Here is a 14,125-nt window from a genome sequence, read left to right as displayed (position 1 = left end):
GTTATCTAAATTGGTGATTTAAGTAGCTTGGATGAAGAAGTTAATTGTATAAAGCCTCAATGCAATACATCAAGTTGTAGATGAGATATTTACCTGTGTGTGCTTACGTGCAAAACCTTAACATTTGCATTCTATTCAAAATATTGTTAATAACTTCATAAAGTAGGAATAGATCGAGTAATCTTACTTGGTTAATTAAGTAGGTTGGATAGTAGGGAACAAACATGTAAAAGTTTCAATGCAATACATGACTAGTTTGCTAAGATAATGACTTAAAGGTGCTTACATCCAAAACCTTAACCAAGGTGTGTCGCCGACACAGACGAAAACGCCAAGTGAGTATTATAATCGGGTTATTACTACTGCGTTTTGATGGGGGCGGTTATATTCGACTCAAGGGTATGTTAGCAGATTCTAAATCAAATCTGCCAATTTCCACAGAGAGTTTTATACGACATTCTGGTACAAAACGCAGTTCTAATAAACCTTTTAGTGTATATATTACTGGATAAATCAGGTTAAAGACACATTTTTCATAATAAATGTCATTTTAATGACGCACTATTTCGCTTGGTGACGTCATTTTAAAACACGCAGTGACGTCAGCAGCGTGAAATACGACCGTTTTTGTCAGGGAGTGGAACACCGACTACCGTATTTTGCGAAATGTATTGTGTTTCGATTTATGATGAGTATTTAATAAAGCACATTATTCTTTGAATAGTCGAGATTAAAATGATACATCTGCTCAATGACTTGAGTTAAAAATATTTTACATTGATTGGTGAAACTTGTTGTGGAGGAAGCTTATGTGAAGACAAACCCTAGAATTGCTTTTTGGGTCAGTAATGTCAAGGTCACTCAGAAAATCAATAGTTTATTAAGCATAGATAGACAGTGATGGAACTTGATATATAGCAACGTCATACATCCAGATTGCATTCCGGGTCCGTGTGACACAAGTCGCTGATTGCACAAATTAAAAATCTAATTTCATCCAATTTCCTATTAATATAAAATCATTTACTTTTTGAACATGATTTGTCAAAATTTCGCTGACGTCTCGAAGATCCCTCATACATAGCCTTTTTTACCATCTTTGAATAAGATATCATTGCTCGCCATGTTTCATTCAAGAGTCGAAGGTTACCGAGGTGCAAATAGTGAAAACACTTCTGCTTTCTACACATTGTTGAGTGCTTTTGACCATTTTTGTGAAATGTCAGCTTTATTTGCACAAACTTGACTCTTTTTTTACTTTTAAAAGTCCCACCATGACACCATTTGTGTAAGTTTTTGAAGGCCCGATACATTATAGTACCAGTAGTGTTTATACATTTTGTTCAAGACATTCAAAACTCAAGTTTCTACATTTTGACATGAAAGTATTTCCCTAAATACTGATGATATTAATATATTGATTATATAAATATACACGAAATAGGTTGGTGAGCTTTGTAATGATTTTTTTAGCCCACATGAGGTCTGATTGGCCTTCTGTATGATGCAGCTAAGTATAGACATGTATGAACAATGTATAGCCATTGTAAAATGTTAACAATCAACAAGGAACTTGAACGCATCCCAAAGTTTATCGAGTTAATATAACCCCAGTGGATTTTTTTGATTTTATAGAAAGTTGAAATATCGTCGACAAATCATGTTTAATAGTTGAATTGTGTTCCATGACGTGTTAAGCAGTCTATAAAATGTTGTATTTTCTTTATTTTCAGGGTCAAGACTGATTTTACCCAACTGAGGCCACAGGCAACTATTAAAAGTAAGCCAGGGGCAGCTGTTGGGATCTGCATCATACATTCAAGTCTCTGTGTTTGCGTCAAGAGTTTTTGTCCACATAAAAGCATCTCTCAAAATATAATTGAGTCACTTTTATCAATCTAAGGAGACCTCTGAAAACCTATTTGAGCCAAGAGCTTTTGTCGAACTTTGGGTATCTCTCAAAACCAATTTGAGTCGAGAGTTTTTGTCCATTTGAGGCAATATCTCGAAGCATATTTGATCCAAGAGTGCTTTCTGCATCAAATGTGTTTGCACAATAACATGCCGAACACACCGCGGCTAAAACAATTGAAAGAAAACGTTTTTCTTGGAAAGACAGAGATATAAATAATAAATTCGTGCGTTATTTCAGAATAAGTCAATAACAAGTTTAATGTTGTTTTTTTATAATTTAATTACATACATTTCGGATAATACATGTAATTCTTTAGAGGTTCTATCTATCAAATACAATCCACAAATGTTGCATAAAAATAACACTGAGCAAAAAATGCAAATGACAAACAGCTAAATACAATTAAATAAACTAATTCTAACTATTATGCTTAAACAGTGAAACAGTGTCATAACCTCTCACATGAATTAGGGTAGTAATTACATTTAAGTGTCGAGCCCTCGATTTGTATATACATGTAAGGACCCTTTTATCAATAATCATAATGTACGATAATTATAACCGAGTAGAAATTATACAAATTTCAAAACAAATTATAATAATGAAGTAGTAAGACCAAAAAAATCAATATCATTTGTGATAATACCATAATCTGAAACTGAAATTCTTGACCTTACAATATTTTTGTACATTCGTTGACAGGATGGCCATGCACATAGACGCCAGTTGGATCTACACTGTACACTATGATGATCACAATGTGGGGCTGTATTCATAACCAACTTATAGTTCACTTTATTTTAAGATTAGAATCCAAGCGTTTTGATAAAACTGTAAAAATAACTGGCCAATGGACTGGCTGACTGAATCAAACTACTGATGTGTTTCTATGGACAAGGATAAGAATGATTGTGAATACAGCAAATGGTATATCTTATATTTATTGTCTGGTGTCTAGATATACTTTTGTATGTATTCTATAAACTTGTTTCATTTTCTAAACATGTGTACAACTATACTGCTTAACAAACAAGGGTAATGTAAAAAAGTGGTTCTTTTTATTTAATACATTACATGCTCTGTGTCCTGTAAATGACCAGGTTCTCTGGCAGTTACATGTACCCTATTTTAATCAACTACAATTTTTTATAAACATATTGCCATAAACAAAAGCATAAAAACAGAACAAACTATGGACGGATTTGAACATTCTGAACACATGACCTAGCAACATAATACATGAACAAATACAGTGTGTTATATACATGTAACACATAGTCTACAAGTGGACTGGGTTTATTTGAATTGTTATTAAAACCTTAATTCAATTTCTGACACTCGCAACTGAATTTCCTAATGTTATCACATTTTGTGGTGTCCACGGTGATAAAAGTTGGCCCCCAATGTGCTTTATAGCGGACATTCATATAAACATGTTTATTAAAAATTTAAAGTGATAAGGTATCTTCTACAATACATGTAGGTTTTTAGCAACAAACGGCTAGAAAATTAAGGCTGAAGAAAAATCATGTTTCGATTCTCATCTGGTTCTGAGAGAATAGTTCAGGTGGACTATTGCTTTTATAAAATAACGTGATTTTTGTACATATTTTGCTAAAGCCAAACAAGAGATGATTTGTGTTAGTGTAAAGTGTATTTGCCAGGAATGTGTGGGGGACGTCCAAGACCTGTTTTGTCTGTATACCCTGATAAAAATAATAAAAAGAAAATTTGGCTCAAACAAAAATTTTATTATGTGATTTTCTGTTAGTTTGCTCTTTCAATTGGCTTAAAGAACAAACACATATGCTATATTTATTGATACGGTGACCTCAAAGTGATTGAGAAAGATTATCTACTTCATAAAAATTGTCATATGGTCTAATAAACACTCTCTGACTTCACACTTTTTAAGCACCTTGCCCGTAGTTTATTAATGAGTACAAGAACTAGCCGCTAGTAAGCAAAAAATGTAAATGGAAAAACAAGTCAATGCTCGAAAAGTGATCTGCTTTGGGATATATACAACAGAGGCTCAAAAAACAGTCCAGCAATGTAAATGTTTAAAATAAGAAGCTATGATATCCCTGCAGTTTCTAAATGTTATAATGCTTAATAGTGTTATGGTTAGTGAAATGCTTCTAATGGTTCTTGATTATATTAGCTTTGTAAATGCATTTTTTCTCTTATAATTCAACTGTCCACAAAGGGGCAAAACTCAGCAGTCATTACAGCCAGAGTTCTCAGTCTTGCTATACAAATGTGTATTGCCTTTGGCAACTTGTGGACTAAGTTCCATTTGACCATTTTGAACAAGGGCATTCTTTTTTCTCTTCAAAATCCACTTTGCCTTCACCGCCAACAGGAAGACTATGAAACCCCATTATTATTTAATTTCCAAACAATTTATTATAGGATTAAAGTTATTGTTGTATGTCTGCACATAATATACCGACCATATACATATACCAACAAGCCTTATAATCCTAAACATAGAAATACAATGTACTTGGCATGGCCTTGTGTAATTCATCTGAACATCTTAAATCTTGTTAATTATCTTAAACATCTGAGTCGATGTACATAGTTTTAACGTTCTCATTATAAATTGCTTGAAGACCTTAACCAGATTTGATAAAATAAGAAGGCGTAAACTGAAAATTTCACTTTAAATGTTAGAAAAATTACAAAATTATATAAGATCAAAATGGTTCAACCAGTCCATTTATTTTTACACAGGAAGGTCAATGTTGCTTCCTGCTGGTTCCTATTGGGAAGATAGTTATTAAACATATGTACAAACATTTAACAGATATCACAAACAATTTTTTGCTATGTTCATAGTTGTATAATTCCCACGTGGTTTCGATAGGCAAACTGTAAAATACAGCCTTGAACCTCTGCATGGGATGGAAACACAATCACACGTAGGTATGGCATTCCTATATATCAATTATTTGTAGGATGACTTATGATATTCATGTTCACAGTTTGTTTTCCTGACATATTAGGGGTTGAAATTCTGCCTGATGTTTTCAGCGGTATTCCTTATGCTGAAACATATACTAATTTTTGCCAAAGGTGAAAAAAAATCCCAATTTTATATAATATAAAAAAAGAATTATGAAATAATAAAAATATGGAACCCCAAATGTTTTTTATGAAAGAGTAGGAATCTTTTTAAAAACAAGAGGGCCATGATGGCCCTAAATCGCTCACCTGAGTAAAAGAGTTTAACCTTTGTTATTAATATAGCTTGTTTCTCAAAGAATATTGAACAAGAGCTGTCAAAGTATGTGACAAATGCCCCCCAATGTGACATTGATCTATGAACAAGTAAATAAAAAGTTGATCTTGCCTTTATGTGTCAAATACATATTGGAAGTTATATTAAATTGCCTCTGAGCATAGAAAAAAACCAATCATACTAAATGACAGCCAACACTTTTTATGTCCTCATATTCAGCATTCCATTGTGAATAAACACTTAGTGTATCTTTCACCTTAGAGGTAGGGACATGGGTCTTGCACACGACACGTTGTCTTGGTATGTCGAAAACATATGGCAAGTCATTTTAAAATCTGTCCATATAAGAGTAAGTCACAGCACGGACACGACAGCCTATATTTTCCTTCAGGTTGCCATGGCAACCAGAGTTCTGCATGGAATTAATTTTTTTGAACAATTTTGAAAAAGCACCAACCAAGGATCATTCCTATGAAGTTTCATCAAAATTGTCCAAGCGGTTTAGGAGAAGAAGATGATTGTAACCAATTGTTGACACTTTTCCTTTAGGTTGCCATGTCAACAAGAGTTCTACATGGAATTAATTTCTTTGAACAATTTTGAAAAAGCACCAACCAAGGATCATTCCTATGAAGTTTCATCAAAATTGTCAAAGCGGTTTAGGAGAAGAAGATGATTATAACCAATTGTTGACATTTTCCTTTAGGTTGCCATGGCAACCGGGCCAAACAAAATTATGTGAACAAATTTAAGAGAGGTCCATGCAAGGACACTTCAAACCAAATTTGCTGAAGATCTATCAAGGGGTTCATGCGAAGAAAATGCTAAGTTTTTTTTACTAATTTTAGCTCTGGTGGCCCTTAAAAGGGGCCAAACAAAATTATTTGAAAAGACCTGACAGAGGCCCATGCTAGGATGCTTCAGACTTGAAGATCCATCAAGCAGTTAATAAGATCAAGTTGTTTAAAGGTTTTTCTATTTTTTGCTCTGGTGACCCCTAAAAGGGGCCAAACAAAACCATTTGAACAAAGTTGAGAGAGGACCAAGTAAGGATGCTACATATCAAGTATGGAGTCATTCTGACCTTTACTTTCAGAGGAAAAGATGTTTAAGTGACAAGACAATGTAAAAACAAATGACCCCTGAGCAAGGCCAATTTGACCCCGGGACAATAATTTGAATACCTTTGGTGTAGGTCCACTAGGTAACACTATATACCAAATATGAAAGCTCTAGGTCTAATATTTTGGAGAAGAGGATTTTTAAAGTTTTATTATATAAGACTATATAAATATATTGAAAACCTAAGCCTATGAACACGGGGCGTGGCCAATTTTGACCCCAGGGCTAAAGTTTGAACAATCTTAATAGTGGTCCGATAAACAATGCTTCATACCAAATATCTAAGGCCTTCGCCTTTTGGTTTCGGAGAAGATTTTATAAGTTTTCATCATATACATATATAAGGAAACCCATGACCGCCCGGGTGGGGCCATTTTTTGACCCCAGGGCCAAAGATTGAACAATATTGGTACAAGTCAACTAGATGATATATCATGCCAAATATCTAAGCTCTTGTCACTACTTGATTTTACGTGTGTATCTATATATGTATATTTGTTATTAATTGTTGTATGTGGCCCATATTGAAAATTGGTATGTGTACTAAATATGTTATCCAGTTTAAATTAAGACGTTACTTGTCTTTGTGAGTTCGGAGAAGATTTTTTAAGTTTTCCCTATAACACATATAGAGAAAACCCATCAGCCCCGGGGTGTGGCCAATTTTGACCCCAGGGCCATAATTTGAACAAACTTTGTAGAGGTCCACTTGACGATGAATCATGCCAAATATCTAAGCTCTAAGCCACGTAAGTTCAGAGGAGATGATTTTTGAAGTTTTCACTAAAAACATACAGAGAAAACCCATGACCCCCGAAGGGGGTGGGGCCAATTTTGACCCCAAGGCCATAATTTGAACAATCTTTGTAGAGGTTCACTTGACGTTGAATCATGCTAAATATCTAAGCTCTAGTCCAAGTAAGTTCAGAGGAGAAGATTTTTGAAGTTTTAACTATAAACATATAGAGAATACCCTAACCCCCCTGGGCGGGGCCAATTTTGACCCCAAGGCCATAATTTGAACAATCTTTGTAGAGGTCCACTAGACGATGAATCAAGCCAAATATCTAAGCTCTAAGCAACGTAAGTTCAGAGGAGATTTTTGATTTTTTTTAATATAAACATATAGAGAAAACCCATGACCACCCAGGGGCGGGGCCAATTTTGACCACAGGGCCATAATTTGAACAATCTTTGTAGAGGTCCACTAGACGATGAATCATGCCAAATATCTAAGCTCTAGTCCAAGTAAGTTAAGAGGAGAAGATTTTTGAAGTTTTCACTATAAACATATAGAGAATACCCATGATCCCCCGGGGCGGGGCCAATTTTGACCCCAAGGCCATAATTTGAACAATCTTTGTAGAGGTCCACTAGACGATGAATCATGCCAAATATCTAAGCTCGAGTCCAAGTAAGTTCAAAGGAGAAGATTTTTGAAGTTTTCACTACAAACATATAGAGAAAACCCATGACCCCCCGGGGCGGAGCCAATTTTGACCCCAAGGCCATTATTTGAACAATCTTTGTAAAGGTCCACTAGACGATGAATCATGCAAAATATCTAAGCTCTAGTCCAAGTAAGTTCAGAGGAGAAGATTTTTGAAGTTTTAACTATAAACATATAGAGCATACCCATGACACCCCGGGGCGGGGCCAATTTTGACCCCAGGGCCATAATTTGAACAAACTTTGTAGAGGTCCACTAGACGATGAATCATGACAAATATCTAAGCTCTAGGCCAAGTAAGTTCAGAGGAGAAGATTTTTTAAGTTTTCACTATAAACATATAGAGAAAACCCATGACCCCCCGGGGCGGGGCCAATTTTGACCCAAGGGCCATAATTTGAACAATCTTGGTAGAGGACCATTTGGTGATCCTACCTACCATATATCAACGGCCTAAGCCTTGTGGTTTGGGAGAAGAAGATTTTTAAAGTTTTTTCCTTTCCATTGCCATGGCAACCAGAGTTCTGCATGGAATTCAATTCTTTGAACAATTTTCAAAGGGGACCACCCAAGGAACATTCCTGTGAAGTTTGGATGAAATTGGCTAAGCGGTTTATGAGGAGATGTCGTTTAAAGTAAAAGTTTATGGACAGACGACGGACGGACGCCGGACAAATTGTGATCACAAAAGCTCACCTTGTCACTATGTGACAGGTGAGCTAAAAACATCTTTATCACATTCTTTTATTTTTTCAGTTTATGTAAGCGTTCTTATTCATTTGTAGTCAAAATCCCACATATATCCCAATAAGTAAGACCTCCAGCGGGCCCACATAATAAGTGAGAAAAAATAGCTGCTGTTCACAGGCTTATAATCACAGCATAGGTGTGTGGGGGAGGGGTATTCTATAGAATTTATTTTAAATGTGATTATTCCATATGTTTTTCCCTCTACATGTATTAAGTATGTGCCCTGCTGTACACTTATTGAAAAATTATTATACATGTGTATATTTGAAAAATTATTATACATGTGTATATTTGAACAATTATTATACATGTGTATATTTGAAAAATTATCATACATGTGTATTTTTGAACAATTATTATACATGTGTATTTTTGAACAATTATTATACATGTATATATTACGCTTAATTGTGAGCCATCAAATATTAAGTATTTTTTGAAAAACATGTTGGGTGTGATATCAGATACTACATGTACATCATTTTCAAAATACTACCTTTAAATTTAGATGTATTAAAAATTAATATAAGGATTTATCTCAATCATATATGTTTTATAAGGTGAAAGAGCAGAATCTATTTATAGAGTTGTTTGTTGGTGCTAGGCACACAGGCTCAGAATCTGATTAAACAATGACAATAAAACCCCATGACATTTAAATGCTGAATAACAACTTATTTTATGTAAATTATTATAATAAAGTTGTAAATAGTTTGATTAACAAAATGTTCACAGTCCAAACAAAATCACTTCAATCACAACCACTTTTTTTGGTACAATTTCAAACGTACCAGGTATAAAAACATGAATTGCAATATTTTTTATAAATTAAACTTCATGAAATGTATAATATGATACATAAAATTTTGTACAGCTATGTTTATGAATACCTGGATTTGTGTGAAACTCATACATGAACATGCATATCATTATCAACATGTATTTCATTTCACAAAAAAATAAATAGAATGTGTTTCAACATAGACATCCGAGGCTGGACAACTTTTACTCACTAATCAGGGGCCTGTTTCAATAAAGAGTTTCAGTTGCTATTACAATTATCTTAAATCTGTATAAACGTCACAAACGCCCACACATTGATTTTTTATTTCAACAGCTTTGTGTTCAGTTTTATTAGTGGATTTCACTCGAATATGTAGAAAAAGAATGTAACTATGACCACAAGCGATATTAATGGGGGGGGGCGACTGGGGGGTGCCCACCCTCAATTATGCACCATTTCAGACTAGAAATTTTTAACATTTTCTTCAGGAATACCCCAAGACCTCCCTGTCAGCATTTTAAGCCATTTATTTTTTTTGGTTCTGAGTGAGGGTGAATGTCACTAGGTTGTCCCCCTAAGTTATGCCCCCTCGAACATCAATTCCTGGACCCACCCCTAAGAGTAAGATTATTTCAGTTTACGACTCAGAGCTTTATTGAATCAGCACTCAGGGATATTGCAACACGGCATACAATGCTACCATTTACCTACATGTATCAAAGACATTCATGATTCTGTATGTCTATCTATCCAACTTAGACATTTGGATCAACAACTTACAAACCTGGCCCCAAATCTCGAAACATCTTAAGCTTAACAGGCTTAAGTAGCTTATTTCAATTATAAGCGGAAATACGTACTTAAATCAAATTTGGATGAATGAAAAATGGTTAACTGTGATTACCGTATCATAAAGATAATTCCTATCAAAAGTATAAAAACTTTTTAAAAAATTAATGTTAGGCAAATTAATGAAAAACAAAAATAGTGAGCTTAGCTTAATCCTGTTATAAATAAGGGACTTAAGAAGTTTCGAGAAATTGGGGCCAGGGTAATCATAAACATCTTGAGTCATTTTGAAAATTAAAAGGTGATTTCCTAAAGTATGTATACTTTATAAATTGATAAAAACTGTATCTAGATATTATAAATTTCTAATTAGTATAGTAAATGACCAGTGAGATACTTAACTTAGGAAATGACTCAAGATTTTGTATGAATACCGGCCAAAAGTTCTTAATGCTACTGCTTGGTGCAATTGTAACTAAGCTGACTATGTATTTTAACAAACCCCATTGCCACTAACATTTTGCAGGGCTTGTACAAATTTCATCACTGCAATAAAAAAATGGGAAACATCATTTCGGACAAAGTCAGTAACACTAACAATGTCATGGTCGTAACTATAATTAAAAATCCACTTCAACTCTTAATATATCTATAACTCCCAACAGCCAGTAACACAATATTGATTCACATCTAGAATTCAAAATCTGAGCCGTCGCCTGAGTCCCAGCCAGATTCTATAACCTGTTCTTCATCAAACTCCACCTGAACATCATACTCGAATCCAGGGTCTCCAGGTTTCAATTGATGTTTCACAAATGTTTGATCCATCACAACCTTTTTGCGTTGTAAAGTTTCCTCATCCACAGCATTCAGATTCTGTTCGGGATCGATTTTATCCAAATCATCGTTGCGCGCTAGACTTGCTTCCAAGCTCATGCCGTTCAGCTTGTCTCTGATTATTGTAACAAGTCTTGTCAGTTGAGCTTTGGAGATTTGTGACACATACTTGCCATGCTTTGGATTTGAATGTAAATTTTCAACTGCCTTATCAATATTAGATTTTTTATCGAAGTCATGAAGAGGCATTGTCCTTCTTCTAGTTTTAGACGCCCCCTTGTCACCATAAATGACAACTATTGCTGGAGGATCAAACTTGACACCACATTTCTTTATCTCAATCTCAGCCATTCTGACCATCCTGAAAAAATAGAGACAACATACTGACAAACTAGTAGAAAACTTGTTCTTAAAACTCACTGCAAACAGGATAGTAGCTGGTTGTGTACTTTAGTTACACACAGACAATTCATTTTGAATAATTGGTTCTGGGTGTGTGCTTAAATAAATAGCAAATGCACGGTCACATCAGCCTGTCATCAGGTCATGCACAAAATGTTAATAGTGGAAAGGAGTTGTGAAAGTCATTTCTGTGGGGCTATTTTAGCAGGCATTGTGAAGACATTTATTCGCATATTAATGGATTTAAAACACTAATGGAAATTGTAATATTGGTTGTATAGGGTACTATAGCCTCACTATTGAGCTAGCTTAAATGGCGATGCGGCAGTGGTGTCAACTGCAGGTCCAAAGGTATTGGGTTCAAAGCATATACTCTTTCTTTCACTTTGATGGTGGAAGCTGTTCCGGCAGGAGTGCCTCTGTCAGCCTTAAGGGTTAATGAGTCAAGGAGGTAAGTGTGGATAAGAACCAGCCACCTGGTTAGCTCAGTTTGTTAGAGTGCCTTGCTAGTGTACGAGCAGTCATAGATTCGAGCCCCACTTTTCCTCCCAGGTTTACTTTAAAGGTGCTAGAAGTAATTTGGTATCGCCTGAATGTTATGGGGCCCAAAAGGGTAACAGTGGGGGAGTGTAGTATCAGTGGTATGTGGCACTTCCAACAGCCTCGCTGTTGAGCAAGTTTTTATGTCGACACAGTTGAATAGTTGACTGCAGTTTGAGAGGTGCTATGTTCAAACCCCAATTAACCCTTTGGGTAAATTGTCGTCTGCTCAAAAATATCGTCTGGTTTATTCTAAATTTCTTTCAATTTACTTAAAACTTTGGGGATATATTGACTGAGTGGCAAACAGCTTGGAACGCCTTTAAAATCGCCATCAGCAGCCTAAGGGTATACTATTTTTTCATTTTAAAATTAATAATTGTTGTGCTACCTTGAGGAATAATATTTTTTGATTGGTAGATACCGGTATGTTGTTTGTATATGATTATTTTGGGCTGAAATCAGTGTTCAAACAAAATCCTTTCTACTGGTCAGGGCTTTCAAAATTCAATGACTAGTTAAGAAAGTAATTTAAATTTACTAGTATTTATATTGCATAATTTATGATAAGTTTGTGGATGAAATGATGAACAATGTATATGAGCATGGTCACAACACATATATCGTCAATAATAACATTTAATTTCCAAAATTATAAATGAAGATAACTGCAATCAATCTGGGCAAACTATTTCCATTGATGAGAAAATGGAAGCAAAACAAGCCTAGCGTATAGCTGTTAAAAGTTTGCAGTGTTCCAATGCAAATTTGATTAACCATTATAATTGATGAAAAGTAAAGTTACGTGTAAAATACCTAATTCTGAAAAGTTTGCTCCAACTTGTCAACCATTTTTGGTCAATGTAAACTTCCGGTATTGTCGAAACGCTACCGTACTATACAAACTTGATAATTCCCGTTCGTACATGTATCGCACCACTTACATTCGTTTTTATTAGCCTGGGTTACCTGCCATTACCATTTCATTATCGAGAACGTATCGCAGAATATGGTAAGACACACACATAAGATGCTGTTTTCGCAGAACATTGATAGACACACACATCAAAAAGTCTATCTCCGAGTATGGATAGACACAAAGGTCAGCGTACTGTATGGGGATAAAAAGTTCACATGAAATGGACAGTCACGTCAAATAGCTATATCAGAAAATGAATCCTCAACTGATTTATATGCAAACATCAAACGGTATATTTCTGATAAGGTATCCTCCAAGTCTGAACTAATCTACACTTAAACTGAAAGTATTAACTCTCTGCTCTATATGGGTTTGACAATGGTGTTAATATCTGCGGGTTCGACAATTATCATAAGTCTCTGCCCTTCTTATGCAACATGAATGTCTTATTAATGTGTGTGTGGAGTTTTGTTTATCTGTCTATTTTTTTCCCGATTTTTATAAGCATAAAAACTACCTATGATTATAAGTGTCATAATTTAGATTCATCTCCCCTCCCCACCGTCACCACATATACGTCCACCACCCTCTCCCATCTCCCCTCCCCACCGCCACCACATATACGTCCACCACCCTCTCCCATCTCCCCTCCCCACCGCCACCACATATACGTCCACCACCCTCTCCTCACGGATTTGTAATTCTCATCAAATGTGTTTAGTACGTACTGTTTGCTCTCATGCGTATATTTTGGAAACCGGTCTGTATGTCGAACACTTGTTTCGTTAAATTTGTCAAAAGGGTTGAATGAGATTATAAGTATCTTCCATGGCCGAGAGTGTAAGATAGGTTCATCCCGACCCGAGCGTAGGGTGTTTTGCGGAAACGAGGTTTACCAGTATTGTTTTTGTTAGAACTCTTTTGTGCGTAGTGAAAATAAATGTGTATGGATATGCGATAATTCGTGGTTGTCATGGATATGCGCGCAGTGATTCAGATTATATAAATATATAAATATATATTTAAAAAGTTCTGAGGAGAGTGAAGCATTATTTCTCGAAAGGTGTGTGAAAAACTTTTTTATGGTGACATTTGAAGCGAGAAATAATTAATAAGCTTTCTAAATATTGCACCAAGACAAGGTTTCTATGATGCTACGCTCGGGTCGGGATGAACCTATCCTACACTCTCGGCCATGGAAGATACTTATATTCTCCCATCTAAGATAAGTAGATCCAATAATTTAACCATGCTAGAAATTCTTATCTTGCCCACGGGCGAAGATAAAATGCTCGTATATAACTCCTTTTTAATGGTCATCACATTGTAATTACCTCCCTTTTTTGTGATAAACTTTTATTCCGGTATCA

At 35.2% G+C, this 14,125-nt stretch overlaps 1 protein-coding gene across 1 annotated transcript; it reads right to left on the bottom strand.

Annotated features, from left to right (window-relative positions):
• Positions 1–2,211: 2,211 nt before the first annotated feature.
• Positions 2,212–12,704, bottom strand: LOC128220478 (centrosomal protein of 19 kDa-like). The gene is made up of 2 exons (XM_052928887.1): positions 12,653–12,704; positions 2,212–11,255 (listed from the first exon to the last, which is right to left on the bottom strand). The coding sequence occupies exon 2, from the start codon at positions 11,252–11,254 to the stop codon at positions 10,748–10,750; it is 507 nt and encodes a 168-aa protein (XP_052784847.1). The 5' UTR covers position 11,255; positions 12,653–12,704; the 3' UTR covers positions 2,212–10,747.
• Positions 12,705–14,125: the final 1,421 nt, after the last annotated feature.

This window comes from Mya arenaria, chromosome 15 (genome assembly GCF_026914265.1).
Source record: "Mya arenaria isolate MELC-2E11 chromosome 15, ASM2691426v1".
NCBI classification, from domain to species: Eukaryota; Metazoa; Mollusca; class Bivalvia; order Myida; family Myidae; genus Mya; species Mya arenaria.
The sequence above is the reverse complement of the archived record's forward strand: the minus strand, read 5'-3'. Positions and strand labels throughout refer to the sequence as shown.

Excerpts from the sequence above, each read along its gene's own strand:
- LOC128220478 (XM_052928887.1), bottom strand. The coding sequence starts at position 11,254 with ATGGTCAGAATGGCTGAGATTGAGATAAAGAAATGTGGTGTCAAGTTT.